This window comes from Bombus vancouverensis, chromosome 6 (genome assembly GCF_051014615.1).
Source record: "Bombus vancouverensis nearcticus chromosome 6, iyBomVanc1_principal, whole genome shotgun sequence".
Taxonomy (NCBI): Eukaryota; Metazoa; Arthropoda; class Insecta; order Hymenoptera; family Apidae; genus Bombus; species Bombus vancouverensis.
This window is the reverse complement of record NC_134916.1, coordinates 10862354-10878548: the sequence shown is the minus strand read 5'-3', so window position 1 is coordinate 10878548 and position 16195 is coordinate 10862354. Positions and strand designations below refer to the sequence as shown.

The 16195-nt window shown below is 38.7% G+C and overlaps 1 protein-coding gene across 7 annotated transcripts in view; it reads right to left on the bottom strand.

Moving 5' to 3' along the window:
• Window positions 1-16195, bottom strand: part of LOC117155601 (uncharacterized) — a 91502-nt gene that overhangs the window by 26724 nt on the left and 48583 nt on the right. For 2 of the 7 annotated variants that reach the window (XM_033331752.2, XM_076619374.1), the window contains exons 4-9: window positions 9166-9394; window positions 7737-7802; window positions 5065-5215; window positions 1974-2057; window positions 1080-1163; window positions 490-525 (exon numbers count right to left, since the gene is read on the bottom strand). In XM_033331752.2, the coding sequence (XP_033187643.1) occupies window positions 490-525; window positions 1080-1163; window positions 1974-2057; window positions 5065-5215; window positions 7737-7802; window positions 9166-9394 (650 nt within the window). Of the gene's footprint in view, window positions 1-489; window positions 526-1079; window positions 1164-1973; window positions 2058-5064; window positions 5216-7736; window positions 7803-9165; window positions 9395-14568; window positions 14645-16195 lie in introns of those variants that run through there. The other 5 variants (XM_076619371.1, XM_076619376.1, XM_076619372.1 and 2 more) reach the window with 3 other exon arrangements.

Here is a 16195-nt window from a genome sequence, read left to right as displayed (position 1 = left end):
GACGAGCCTCGAATGTCACCGGTGTCGTATCTCTGAAACTCTCAGCAGAGAAAGTTCTTCGCCGTGCATTTCCTCCTTACCGCTGTTATCTGTTTCCGAAAATTCGAGACGACCGAATTCAACAACCGTATTTTGTTCAGGAATTTCCTCAGCGATCTGCGATGCACGTCGGCCATGTTATACCGTCAGTTTTCCATACGCGAGTTACTTCACCGGTAAACTTTCATACTTGCGACAGATCTCAAGAGATACGAATTCGATCGTTTCTTATTTGACACGGATCGCGAAATCGAGCGTTTCCTGCTCGACACAAATCGCGAAAGCGATCCGTCGTATAAATAACGACTTGCGCGAACGCTTCGCAGTACAGGAAGCTCGCTCACAAGTTGACAAGCGCACATCGCGTACGCGACTAATCACCGAACCGCTAAAGCGCTACGCGATCACACCGATACTCAGAACGAAAAGTGTTCATCGTTGCTATCTTACCTCGGCGGTTTCCTGCTGATAACGTTCACCGACAGCCTGAAACGCAAAAACCAAGTGTGACACGAGATACGACAAATGGTAAGGAACAGTACGCGCGGAATCTAATCCTTCGTTGTATCGGCGAATTCTTTCTTACAACTATCTGCCTTGCGATTGGATACCGTTTATCGCGTCACGCTATTGTTGCAAACAATTACGTATTGTTTCATCATAGGTAGAGATCCGCGAGAGTAAAACATAATTGGAAAAAGCAGATTCACAAACGGTAGGGAAAAAGCTGTGGTGGATTTGAAAAATATATAAAATCTCGTTGTACGAAGGATCGCTCAGGGTCTTAATCAATTTTTGTTGCCCTCGTTCTCATCTTTTACCGCAACGACTTTCTTTCCGGTCTTACTTTCATATCGAGATAAAAGCTCGCGGAAAAATTGGTGTCTGCCGCGGACGAGGTCGATGAACGAGTAAAAGTTCCAACCCTTCCCTCTCCTACGGCCCTCTTTTTTATTATCTTCTTTTCTTTTTTTTTATTTTGCTCTCTTTGTTCTTTTTCCTCTCCTTTACCAGATCTGATATGACGTCTCGATACTCACGTGTATGGTGCTCGTGGTATCCGAGGAGGTCGCCGAGGCTAGCTGGTTCCGGTTCTCTATGACCGTCTTTATTTGCTCGAGCACCTGCAAAGGAACCGCATGCACACTCGGTAATTATTCACTATGCTACCCGTAATTATCGTTTCTGTAAACCCCGTGGCCTAGATTTTAACGCTGACGTCTCTATTAAAACGTTGGGGAAAAAAGGAACCTCTTTCGCGAATCGACCATTTCTGCTTTAACTAACGCTTTTACGGAATTTTCTCTTTCTTTCGTTTCTTTTCGTCTCATCCCGTTCTTCGTTTCAGCAACGAACATTTACTTATTTATCGACGATCAAACGTTCGGTTAAAAGATATTCCTACTTTCATCCTCCTTTCTTCCTTTCGTTCAGTTTTGTTACGTGTTCCACTGAAATTTATTTTCACGATTAAGTATCGGAATGATACTTTCTTTTTTTCACTTTCTTTTATAACTGAAAACAGCAGGGGAAGGACACGATGAGTCACATTTTTCATTCTCTCTTTTTTTTTAAAAAGCAGTTTTAAAATTCAGCGGAATATTCCCAATCGGTCTCGTGTTTGTCTAACTTTTGCGTAATTAAAAAAAATATTGCTTATCATGATATTCAAATATGCATCGAGAAACATTAAAACATTGGAGATATTAAAACAATGTAAGTTTCAACAACTAATATTCTGGGTTTTTCCTTTTTCATATTAAAAACATCCCTTTTTATCACGCGATCTGCATATTTTCCTTCGATCTGCATATTTTCCTTCGATCTGCATTCGAATTCGTTTACCGGTAGAAATTTACGCGGCGATCAATCGCACGAAAAAGAGACATTCGTGGGATTTCAATGTCCGTGTCAGAAAATGTAAGAAAAATTACCCGAAGAGATATCCTGTGCCTTTGCACGACGTGTTGATTGTACTCCTTGTGCTCGATCTCGTTGCTCTTTCTCGTTTGCCTCCGCTGTAAAATAAAGAAAGAAATGTAACGCCACGGTCACGACACGCTGTGCTGCTTCCACGTGTCACGCAGTTTTCCATGAACGCGAAAACAATATTCGTGACTTTCCTCGAGTATCAGAACGGAACGCGAGCGCGGGCGCCGCTTTTTCTCTTCGCGTGGAACGCGAGTAGAAAGGATCTGTTCGATGCTGAGGAGCTTCCGAGCGCAAAACGTTCGCTCCTCGCTTTCGAACGAGATAGAAATTTTACTCGCGGTTTGTAAATTCACAGATGTACGGAGATCGTCAAAGAGCTAATTCCCAAGAAATATTTTACGGGTGGCTTCAGCACACCGAAATAATAAAAAAGATTTGTATAAACGTATGCTCTATTTGTCTTTGTCTTCGAGTTACAGCGAATTTTACATAAAAACACCAGCAACAATTTAGTTTAAGGGGCAGATTCTCGCGTGACGACAATATAAACGAGTGATTTTTATAAATTTTTAATGTAAATAGATAGTTTTGAGGTACAAATGTAACTTCTTTATTTAAATTCTCCTTACTGTTTAGCAATTTTTTAAACTGCAAGGTTTAATAACTTTTTAAAGAATGGGTAGGGATAATGACGAACAATAGGTGATATATTAATAATAAGTAATAAATGAACCTTTGTTTCTACGTGATAGCCTTGTGTCAATTTTTTTAAAGTACGGACTAGAATGTGGTTTGAAGACGTATCGGTTATCGTTAGTTGCGTAATTTACAAATCGAAGATACCAGCGTCAATGACTCTCATACCACCTGCGCCATAATTCATATTTATGCTTGTCAGTACACGAAGGAAAAGGTAAATAAACAAAGGAAAATATAAATGAATGATGAGACTGTGCACACAAACATCTTCAAATGTAAATAAACACCGGTGAAGGTGATAAACAAGCCACGAAAATAAATAAACAACTCGTAAATGTACACAAACGGACAAAATGTTGTTTCTATATTCTGATCGTGCTACATTATCCAACGTCAAAATTACAGTCAAAGAGTTAATTGTGCGTGTAACTGATAATTACTACAACAAAGTTGAAGAAACTTTCCCGGATATACGAGAGCGAAACACGTTTTCACTCCACATTCTGAACGTATTAAGACACGGATTTTATTGCACGAATATATTCATTTGCAACAATAAGGAGGAAAAAATACGCTCGAACAGCGATTGATTGGAAACTATTCTTCGCTGTGGGCGGAAGAGCGAATCTCGTGAGTCGCGTACAAGCAAGCACGCGACGACAATTAGCAAACAAAGCACAAGTCAACGCGTTATAAATCGTCGGCCGTGGAATCTCGGTCGATCACCGGGCCGCAACGACGATAATGAATTATTTGTTCGGCGAGTCGCGCGATCTAGCACGCCTACGCTCGGCAAGCGTAGCAAAACAAGAAAAAGAATATACATCGATGGAAAGCACACACAGCCACGTCTCTGTACAGTGGCTGGTCAAAGTATGGCTCATAAGCATTTCTTCACCTATAGAAACTTCTTACGAACGTATATTAGGTTGTCCGAAAAGTGTCTTTCTTTCGCAAACAAACAGTTTTTGTTTTTTTACAACAGTGCGTCTTCGTACAAACGTGAAATCAAGTCTGTGAAATGTCGCGGTGTTTATCTCAACAGAACAAAATGGATCGTACGTAATTCGACAAAATAATATAAAACAAAAAACGTTGTGCGTCTATTATTTCCTCATAAAACGAAAGAAACTTTCCGGACAAACTAACACATTGGACACATTTATCCGTATTATGAATTTGCTATATGTATACATTTTTAGATTGCTTTCAATTTTGACAAATATAACTACGACGGTCGTATCTCGTTACAACGCTGATCAAATTTCGAAATGTTTTATACAACGTACATAAAACATACAAGAAAGTTCTTTTATGGTAAACAGCCAAATACTTTCATGAGCCACTGTATATTCTTGACCAAGGATTTTCGTTTTTCCGTGGCACATTGCACTCGCCGTGTCACGATTCCTTCATAAATAATTCAACGCGCCGTTTTCGTATTTCGGTGCTCGATTTAGACGCCGAAGTTCACGGTCGAACGCGTCGAAATCCGCGTGAGAAATCATCGAACGGCTTTGTCCTCGTTTAGCGAGCATCGAACGAAAATGTTAATCAGCATTAAAGTGCAGGATCGCAGGAAATCGAAGCAGGATGATATGTCCCCACAGGTATAGCCAATTTTTTCTACTAACAAACAATTCTCGTTTGTAAAAAGGTTCGTTTTCCTTCGCTCCCTCTTCTTTTGCATCTTGCTGTATCAAAAACGTACGATATACAAATGATTTTGGAATTACAAAAGATATAATATTATTACGCAGTCGAGAGGCAATCCCGCTGGGACGAAAATAAGACAACTGTGCATCTTTGATCGGCTAAGTTGAAAAGAATTGTACGTTAAGGGGTTAAGGATACGAAACGTTAGTCACAGCGTGAGAGCACGCGGCGAGGAAATTGGAAGACGAGTCACGAGCCGATCCTGGACATGTGTAACCGCCTTAACTCGATTCACGCGTGCCTAGAATGCCTGCCTTGGCATTATGTTCATTGGATAACGAGAATAACGCCTCCTCCGCGTCTCTGTTTATCATTCTCCGCTCTAGTCAGAAGAATTACAACAATCACCGTGAATCAAGTCCGATGCGATTGTTTTCAAACGGTGAACGTGTTACGTCTCAACGAGACTAGTACAGATTTTTTCCTCTGATATCGCCCGTTTTAAATACGATCGGCAAACTTGATTGTTATCTGTACCTACGCGGAATTTCACCGCAGGTTTTCACTAGTTTTCACTATTCGAGAAATGAAACTGAGAGTCGATCAACTTGGCTTCCAAGACGCTCGTAGCATTCGAAACGCTTGCGTTAAGCTGTTCAACGTTCTTTTTTAACGTTCGCCCCTCTGATCGTCGTTCTTTTTCGAATTCAGTAGCTCGTAAATAAAGAAGGTACTAACCTCGAGGGTAGCTAGGCTGGCCAGCGACGAGAGAGGTCGAGTGTGAGGAACTTCTCCGGGGAAAACGCTGTCGTGCGAAACGGACAATTTTACGGCTCCTCCTCGCAGTTTCACAAACGAATCCTCCATGCCTGTCCTCCTGAGGAACACGCTAAAAAAACAAAGGCAAAAAGACGCCATTGAACGGAGAATGGGAAATTGGCTTGCTCGTCGTTTGGGCTAAAAGAAAAGCAGCATGGTATTACAGATTAAGGATATTCATTTACAGGCAGCTTTTTACTCAGGAGCATAAAATAGTAAAGAAAAGAAAAAAGACTATGTTTAGAGATAAAATAGAAATGAAATGTAACGATAACTGCATTCTAGAATGACTCTCGTTCGATACAACTGGATCTTTTGAACTTTGAACTCTGACTTTCTTTCAGCTCTTGGAACTGAGAACGATGGTTCGTTCGAGTCTCTCTCGCGTCCCACTCATTCCGCATTTTTATACAGTCCGGGGCCATCAAATTAGCAAACCAAATTATTCTCGGTTAGGAAACTTATTACTAAATAAGATGATAATTTATACGTAACAATTAATTTCTAACTATACCATGGTAAGGAGCGAAATTACAGAATTCCGCCAATCGAAGAATACCTCGACACTCTTATTACCAAGCAATTCATTTCGCATGAACGCTTAAATATGTCTGAAATCACTTGTGCACTCATCCCAGAACGTCGTATTACCATAATTACCGCGGAAGAAAAAAAAAAGCCGAGTACGAGGTATCATTAAGGCCAGAGGAGAAATAGAAATTATCAACGTGTACAACATCTTAATGATTAATTAATAAAACGTTAGACTTCGTTTACTCTACTGAATTTTACCAAAAAGAAAAATTAAAATACGTTGGAAATCTTGACTACTAATTCGATCGCCAAGCACCGTAAATCCCGCACATTACACGTTCTTGCGTTTTGCTCGTTTAATACAGAACAAAATAACGAGAACTGTACCTGATAATCAAATTATAATGATACGATAATTGAATTTTTCAGTGACTCTCGCTCGACACGACTCGATTCTCTCTAACTCTGACTCTCGCTCTTAACACTTCAACGATTTGCACAAAATTCCCTCGTTTCTCGGTCATACTGCGTAACAAATAATCTCATCACGTAATTGCGATCAAATTTCAATGCGCATGTTTTTAACGTAGCTCCTATATAACCAGCGATAATCTAGCATAAATATTCGTTCGGTTCTCAATCACGTGCTAGCGTCTTCTAGTCGTAGTCTATCGGATAATCTAGCGGCAAGCAGCGAATGGCAACTGCTTTTTCGCGGATCTCGCGTGTACAAGCAATTATAAAACTCGAGGATCAAAAGGTCGATCATACGACAACGTGAATCGATCGAATCAATCTGACGCGAAATCATTCGCGGATCGTTACGATTCAGATTGAGAAGGTTATAGCATAACAGTCAGCGTGTTGGTTTAAAGTGACTTTGATCGAGTTATCCGCGGGATGGTCGCAATCGAATTACGAAAATAAAGGATAGTAGGTCAGCAAGGTATCGCGCGGCGCGTGTAAGCACGCGTATTGCGAATTAACACGCGAACCATCGCGATCTTCCGTACCGCTAAATCGTACAGAAAAGCAAAACTCGAGCACAGCTCGAACCAGGCCAAGGATATTGACTCGCGGTTAACTTTTCTTCCTGTCCGCGAATCGGTTGCGAAACGCAAGCGCCACCAGCTCGGCGAACGTCGCCAAACGAGCCATCAGTGATATTTCCCTTTTGATTCCGCTGTTCTCCTTGGTTCTGTACGTATGTGTAAAATAAAGATTGAAATTGAAATAAAAATTATACTTCGGTAGGTATTGTATTTTTAAATATTATTGTTTTTGTATTCCAGGTATTTGAAGTTTACCTTAAGTATTTCTAAACTCTTCTTTTCGTTATTTCTAGTTTAAGGTTCTAATTCATCAGGTACTTTGTATGTATTTCTTAAGAACAAAGTGTTTCTAAATTCGAAAGAGAATGATCGTTTAGAGTGGATCAGTGTGCACTATGATCGTTTTCAATGGAGCCTATTTGATCATACTAAGTATTTAATATATCGTGTCATAAGTTTATTTTAAAAAAAGATATGTATTTTTCAAGACTCAACATTTTGATATAATGTATTTTATATGGAATAATTATTTTATAGCTTGGAACAATTAGAGGGTCGTTTTGATTGTTACGTTGTTCTACATCCACTATTTGCGTCTGCACATTCTTCTTCGATGGTTGTTTGAAAGTTAATTTCTATTGCAATATTTGTACGAATAACGTGTCAATCTCTTAGAACTTCTTTACTTGTATTTGCTTGGCCGATGTAATTATATCGTTCATAGTAACCGTTCCTTCATCGTTTTTAGCGATCGTTTCTGAAATATCTAAATATCCATAAATATAATATTCTCGAGTGCTTTTGTCGACTGAGTTAGCATCATGGCTTGAAGAGATTCAAAACTCGAAGAATAAATGAAGAGAACAGCAAAGGATTATACAACAAACAAGCCAATTACGAAGGTGATAAGAGCCAGGCAAGCGGCAAAGCTGCGGAGCGACGACAAAAGAGAAGAAGCTACTAAACGAAGAGATTCAAAAGGAATTTTCTGTCGATGATATTTACTGTTTGAAGGAGCGGTGCGACTTGGAGGATGTCGTTAACCTGCACCTTCTCGATGCGGTTTGCCCGCTGAAATGGTAACAATGCGATACAACTCGATTTTCTCTATCTTCGTTCCGGCTGCCTTTAAATAAAGACAAACGACTGTAATTAATCCTTTGCGCTTAGACTACCGACTCGAAGCTTATTCGTCGATATTCGAACACAGCTATATCTCGCATCTATTTGCCATCTGCAATTTGTAGAATTGCTATTCTGTGAAATATAGAGCCCATCGAAACCTGAACTATAACTTGGAAACAAACGATCGTTTTGACACTGTTACGAATCGACCTGTAGCCATAGAACTCGTACAGTGGCTACAGAAAATTATGTCTTTATAAAAAAAATATATGAAACAGATTACTAAAACAATACGATACAAATAGTATGAAATAATATAAAAATAATATAAAAGTAGATTTTTCAATACAAATATTTTCATGATAATTACACATTTATAAAGCGGACGATCTGGTAGATTTTAATAACCTTGAGATTTAGTGCCAAGGTCTGCATTCTGAACAACTTCTCCCTATACATGTTACAATCACTCGATTTTACTTGCCCATATATTCGCAAAGGTTTCCGTTTCGACGACAGTACGATTTTGATGATCGAATAGTCGCTTTTTTCAATATCTTTGCTGAAGTGTCACCCATTACAATTAGCAATAACATAGTATAAAATTTAGTACGAACTGTATCTGTCTTACTATTTAAAACCTTAACTTATTTTAGCGATAATAGTGAATAATTATCTAACTGAAACTAACCAGCCGATTGAATCTAATCCATTGATTTTTCTTTCTTATGTGAATTAAATATGATTATCGAAAGTGAGTTAGATTTGGTTATAATATAATCAAATTATACAAAAGTATGCCAGTTCTGTGCCAAAGTGAAGTGTAATCGTAACGTGAATTGAACTGAAGTTTTTTGCGAATATCTCGGAAATTAAGGCCGAGCGACGGTAACGCGCATAGGGAAAAGTTGCTCGGAATGTACGCCTTGACAACATATTTCAAGGTCGTTGAAATCGGCGAGGTCGTCCGCTTCGTAAATAATTACGATTTTCACTTTTACGCGGTGAAATATTTAAGAAGATCTGTCGATGTTCGCCAAATTTACAGTAAGCCTTTCTTGCTAAGTAAATCTTTCTCAATGCTGATTTTTCAACTGCCAAACCTAACTCTCCGTAACGTTATATAAGCACCTACTTCTTCTTGCATCGTTCAAACAAAACTTCGTATTCCATTCAACTGAGCTGAAATTCCAAGCGCAAAGAATTAACAATTACCTAACGCGAAAGAACACGAACTACCGGCGTATCTCGACGATCAGAATGAGAATAAAGAACAACAAGAAATTAGGCAACAAGTGGCAAAACTCACCTGTCTCGATCGCACGAGTCCGTGAGTAGCTCGCTGGCGCTCCTGCTGCGAGCCTCTTCGGGACGTCCCGCAGGATGTCTGTCGGTGATGTCTTCCCTCGGAAGTCGTACGAGTTCCGCATCTCGATCAACATGGCTGGCGACCACTCGAGCATCCGCAGGTCCTCGACTTTTACGCCGAAAGATTCTCCTGAGGCCACGAAGCGGATGGAAGCGGCGCTTCTTTGGCTCTGTGGAGACCAAAGGTACGTATACGGCAAATGTATTTCTTGCGACTGGGCGAAGCCATGAATTTAAAATAAAATTTATTCAAAGACGTTTCTAGATGGACAGATCTTTATTAATTGTTACCTGCCAACTACAAAGTGAGATTAGTTCACAAAAAAATTAATTCACGTTCATCCGTACATATATCATATATATATTAATTGCTTAAATTTTATTTAATCTTTCCAAATGTTTTTATGATTTACTTAATCTTATGTTAAAACAGTAGGCGAGGTTTCATTTTAAACAATATAATGATTTTAAGTGCTACGAAGGTGTATAAAAAATTCAATTAATCATATACTTCGTACACATTAATCGATGTATTTATTTTCTTTTTTCTTTTTTTTTTTTTGTGGCTTTGTACAATAAGGTTTGAACCTTCTCGTGTCCAAGGAAACAATTGGTTTAAGAAATATTTTGAAAGGAAAAACGCAAAGTAATACTTCCCTACGTTTTCTTGTTATCCTATTGCTGTTTTCCTACTGCTTTGTATTGCATGGGTAGAGATGATATATTGCAGCCGTAAATTAAAGCTTTAAGAAGGAACATCCATCGATGCTTACTCGCATTCAGAATCGTACACAGAAGAAGCAATTTCAATCTTCGACTACGGAAGTTATTTCGTATTAGAATCATCGGAACGTTTTGTCACAAGATTCACATATTACATGTTCAAAGTACGTGCTTCCATGTTCATCGCTGATTTTATGATCGCGCTATATCGTTTTCACCTAGTACTTACACATTACAATCTTCATGGTGGAAACATTACACGCGCGATCATCGTACAAAATCGTAAAGAACCAGCCAATTAGCCGGGCCGATCTCGCATGAACTTTCTCTTTGGCGATTGCGTAACAAGCGTCGCGTCGCGATGTTTGCGCTCAGGCTCGAGCGGATTCGAGCGAACCTGTTATCAATGGGAAGTGAAAACCTGGCAGCTCGATCGAGAGAAACGAACCCCTCGTCGCGTGCAAGTTTCTCTCGATTAGAAACCACTGTTCCCGGTCATTTTTCTGATTGCTTTTATTTTTTGCCCCCTTCGATGAAATTGCCTCTGGATTAGCGGATAATTCGTTCGAGCACTTGTGATGAATAGACCGCGGATGTTTCTCAAGATTCATATTTTTACGATGATTAGAATAATCGTTTAGAGATCTAGTCTCTAGTATAATATCCGGACTGCGAGATATTCGCCTAGAACGATACTTTTTAGGGGTTTTCGAGGTCACTGAAGACGAAAACAAGGGTCGTTTTTCACGGAAACAAAGCGTAACAAATTTCGGTCAACCTGTTAATGCCTGGCATCCTGGTGGAATTTAATGAAATCTTTTTTAAGATATGGCACTTTTAACATAATATATGGCTTGTTCTATACGCATTTGAATCGTGAGTGTCGGATTAGTTTTGTGGAATTTTTTATTTTCCAGAGAGCGGTGAGCGGTAAGCGGTAAAATTGGCACCTGGAGCATTGACATTGGCTGCTCCATCGCTTGTTTTGCCGTTTACCGCTCTGTATGATCACGTATGGTCATACGCTTATTTTTACAGTTATGGCCAAATGTTTATAAACCCGAATTTCCAAAATCGTTTACTTCCGCGAGAAACAACCTCATTTTCGGTATTAGCGACTCAAAATGTCCTCGAAAAGGCACATTCGGATAAAAAGTTTTTCTTTTCGGATATTACACATTATTTAAGATTTATTTCTCTGTCACTTTGAGATTCGTTATTCTGCTAAATTTTGTACTCTCTCTTTCTCTATATATAGTATTTTGCAGTGACTAAAACAAATTAAAAATTGTCGGTACCAAGATTACAGAACAGAGTGAATGCTATAATTTTCAGTTAAATTATTTTAAATATTCGAGGTTTCCGATATGTGTAACTTCTACAAGATACCATGGCAACCAGTAGGATAGACCGAGGCGAATCGGATCACAGAGCGAATCGGATCAACGACTTAAAACGATGGCGATATAACAAAAATGAACTGAATTCTTGTTTTGATCCGATTCACCTCGTATCTACGTAAAGTAAAAGTTTTAATTTATAATCTGATCGATCTCCCGTAAAGTATACAATTCTCTGTATTTCTGCGCATTTAAGTATCACATAAATACACAAATATTCAAAATCTAGTGGTGAATCGAAGAAAATCCGACAACAAGCGAGTTCGACTAAAAGCAAACAGATAATCACACCGAGACTGCGTTCCTATGTACGTACAAGAGCTTATCGATCGAAGCTTTGTGGATCGCTGTCTATCTCGCAGATAATCCCTCTATTAAAAGCAGAACATCGGTCTTTAATGTCACCAACGGATGAATCACGTTGAAAGGGAACCGTATTTCCCCGTGTGCCCTACTTTACGTTAACCTCGCGACAATTTTCACGCTACGTGCCGGCGGGCAAAGAAAATCGGATTTCCACGGAACGTTTCCTGACTCGACGTGGGTGACCCATTCTAACGCTTCCTAAACTATTCCAACGTTTATCATAGAAAACTTTTATGTGTTTTAGTTATACAACGATAAACTCGACTTAAACGTCTCTAAACTGTCTCTTGAGCGTCGTCGTTCTTTGTTTGATCTATCGTTCGCTTGAAAATAACGCGTACAATGATCCTGTTATACGTCCTAAAATTATTTCTTCCTTTGGACTTGAACTAATCACATTTTGATCAGTTTTAAGACACGAATGTTTACTACGTGAGAAACAGCACAGAACTTTCCATGGTCGATTTAACTGCTTCAATCGTACAATTTATTAACGTCGATAATTTTGTACAGGTTTCTTAATCTTTTTTGTTCACATGCTAATTTCAGACCGAAAGTTATCTCTATTTTTAGTATCCTGCAATGTTTCCCTTTGATTGTATTTTTTTCTTTGTGCTCTAAAAGATCTTTACCCGTCAATCTTGATAATTAATGAAAAGTCACGGGTATATTGCACGTACGTATGTATACCGTATGTATACTCACATAACCAAATGGTAGATGCTAAGACATAATTATTAAAAAATGATAAATTCTTTATACGTACGTGTATCTGAACCTTGCATTGCTACACAACATTGTAATAGATTAATCGTGTACTTGACAATCAAAAACTAATTATCACGTTTCATATAAGATCAATTGATACGTGATATACATTTTTAGATTTATTTCATATTTTATCAATACAATTACGACTCTGGTGTCTCGTTACGATATCAATGATATCAGTAAAATTTCAAAATTTTTCGTATATGTAGCACACATAACGTACTCGCAAAAGTTTTCTACAAGTATTCGAATAATTTCGTGGACTAGGTCGCTGGCATATATATAATATAGAAAAATCAAATAAAAAGTACGGTATAATAAAATACATTCGTTCTTTCGAGAGCGTATTATTCTTTCGAGATGAAGGGATCGAGAATTTTCTTCTGCAACTCTGACACTCGAAGACGACGACGACAGGTTATCGGGTAGCGACAACGGGATGCTGCATAAGCAAATAATACGAGTCCTTGAGAACCGTGTGGCACTCGTTAACGCACGGATGCCTTTTAATTGCGGAGTATCGGAAGAAAGGGTCGCGACAAAGAGGCGAAGCCAAGGTGAAAGGGAAAAAAGTCCGAGGGACGAGGACTGTACCGGCGCAAAGCGAGACCACGTTTTGAATCGTCGAAAAGGCACAAAGAATAGGATCAGAAGTGGAGGGTGCGATTCAGAGGGTTAACCGCGACACCCTCTGTTCGTCCTCAGTCCTCCACGATTAAAAACCACACGCAACGCACGGAAACTGCCTGGCTATGTCTTTCCTCTCGAGACCCGAGTCTCACCAAAGTCGTTTCGACAAAGGGTTGCTGCTTTTTTCTTTTCGACAAATCCACTCGACAACCGCACGTCCCTCTAGATACGCAATTTCCCTGCGATACGCACCCTCTAAATTCGCGATCGCGAAATCACGGCGAATTGGCACGAATGTAGGCGTTACGCGTATGCATATGTATGTATGTATGTGAGCGTAAATTCGTCGTAGAAAGGAAGGCTGATTTAAAGATTAAGATTCCAAAGTTCGAAATAGAACGAAAATAAAAAAAAGACGAACTTATTGAATTTTACAATTTTTTTTAAGCGATAATCTCAATAGATAGAAGCTATGGGTTTTATAATAAACAATTAGTTTTAACGTTTATTATTGCGGAAATTGATCTATTTATCTTATCTGACTTTACTCGTGGCACGAATCTAGGTCCACAAATATCTTCAATATTTTGCTGATTGCGAAGTATTTTATTGACATTTTCATAACGATATATAGGATGACACGATTAGCAAGAACAAGATAACATTGCCGGAGCATATAACTGGAACAACTTCGATCACTCTACTTATCTAAACTTCACTTTTATTGCAAAGAAATCTTAATTAATGCGCGGTTAAATATACTCTTGATGAATGAATCAGTTATCTGAACGTGAATTCGAGTTACATGAACGAAAAGCCATATGTAGTGAATCAATGAACTTCTGTTATATGAACTTTTTCTTTTCCGACGAATTCAAGTAAATGAAGTTCTCTGTAAAGAATGATTTTAGTGAAAAATATTTGAAACGTATGTTGAATGGTTTCGTAGAGGGCATAATCTGATATGATTAATCTTTTTCTGTGGACGTATAGAAGACACACGAAAATCAAGCTTGTTTATTTTTTGATAGTATTATTTATCTTTTACAGTGTAAATCCATAGTTCGTCGTTCTCTATAAAAATGTATCAGTCTATTTACATAAAAATATCACTAGTTTAGGATGTGTAAATTACATTGCTTTAAATAAATGTTACATTGAAATTGAAATATCTTCTAAACCGATATATTAACACTTTTTTTTATGGAAATTGTTGCGTCGTTTACCACAATAAAAAACATATGATTTCCCGTTAAAGAAGAAATAAAACAGTGTTTGATCTTTATGTGTCATTTACGTATTGATCTTCAGAGAAAACTAATTACGTCAAATTACGTTCCTCTATAAAGCTATGCAACTTCTATTTCAAACATTTCTAACTAAAATCGTTACTTACAAAAGAATCGAAATGGTTACAGTTATGTGTTCCTGAATATAGGCAACATGCAAGTTACCAAAGAAGTCTGCAAAATCCTCGTAGAATTGCATCCAGATAAATTTTCCACGGTTTTGTCAATCGCGCATAACGGTATAAACCTTACTAACTTGACAATTCGATAACATAGAACCAAGGTAACCATCGATAAGATACGCTTCTGCCATATGATATCCTATCTACTAGTCCTTATAAGGTAGAAATAAACTGATAATCGCGTTTTTCCAGATCCATGTTGAAGAAATTATTTATTTTTCGTTCAGCGATCTAACACGTTTCTCTCGTGTCCTTTGTTTTATCTCATAAGCCGTGACATTTAATTTTTAGAGTTGTGGGCTACGTCGATACACGCGTATCGTGAAAGTGTGGCCCATTAACTCTTCGAGTGTGTAATCAATAATATGAGTAATACGTTAAATATTCGAAAAGCAATTCTATGTTTAACGAAAAAGCATCTTGTACAGATACACGGTCACCGCCTGTATGTAACGCGATAGTACAATCAGGTTTTCTATGATAAGTATTCAAATACTTTCATGAACTACTGTATAACGACTCCATCGAACGTTATCAGCGCGTGTCGTCTCGGGACGACCGCATCTCCGCGAGAATTTCACTCGGCAATTACGCGACGCTTCGATCCCAAGCTGTCACCTTTTTTGTGCGCTTTCACGCGCGCGTGACCGTTTTAATCTATTCCAGCAGACTGGTAAACGAGCACGAAAGTCGCGGATAGTATCTGCGCATAATTGGAAATCCTATAATTCTTGGGTAAGCTCCGCGCCACGGAGTAACTTAATACGCGCGTTCGAGTGGCCATTCATTCCACGATTGGCCATGGCCTAGTTACGCCGATTCTGTAAATAACCGTGTGCGTGTTCTTGCACAATATCGACTGGCCACCACCTTCCTTTACCAAATTTCCCACTCGATTCAACGTCTCGATCGCACTCGACGACAACTTCTACCCGAACAAAGTTTAAAAAGTAAGGTTGCAAGGAAACTCGATACTTTTCTGTTAATAGGTGCACGTTGTCGTTCCACGGATCAGATATCCTCCACGTCGAATAACACTCGAGGGTACGAGGCACGACGTATTGGTGGCGAAGTTTAAGCAAAAGTCCGAGGAAAATGTACTTTTTGTATTTTATTGAACGACGTATCAGTTTAACGTATATGTGATATTTGGTTGAAGTTGAAACTCGATAAGTCAAATTATCACGAAAGCTGCATTTTAAGAGAGAATCAAGATATCCTCTGCTCCATCTGAATATTTTTTTACTGTACCTGGAAAAAAGAAATCGTAACGATTCCATTCCAAGATTCGTTGAAATTTGCGATCGTTATATTTGTCAACGTTACAATGTACGGAGTTGATCAACGTGACTTCTGAGCAACTCAAATACGCTTGAAATATCAAAGGTGCCTTCTTATTGCTGAAAATTTTTCGGTTGTCAATAATTCTATGAAAAATTGCCGAACGATCAAAAGGGAACGTTGATAGCAAAAAAAAAAAAAAACGGCCGGCTGTTTCGCATGTACTTGACACTCTCTGCGAGTATATTCTTCACGCATCAGCTACTACGACATCGCTCAACCGTGAAAAATAGCGTCACGCGCGAATCGCACGACGTAGCCTGTGTCTG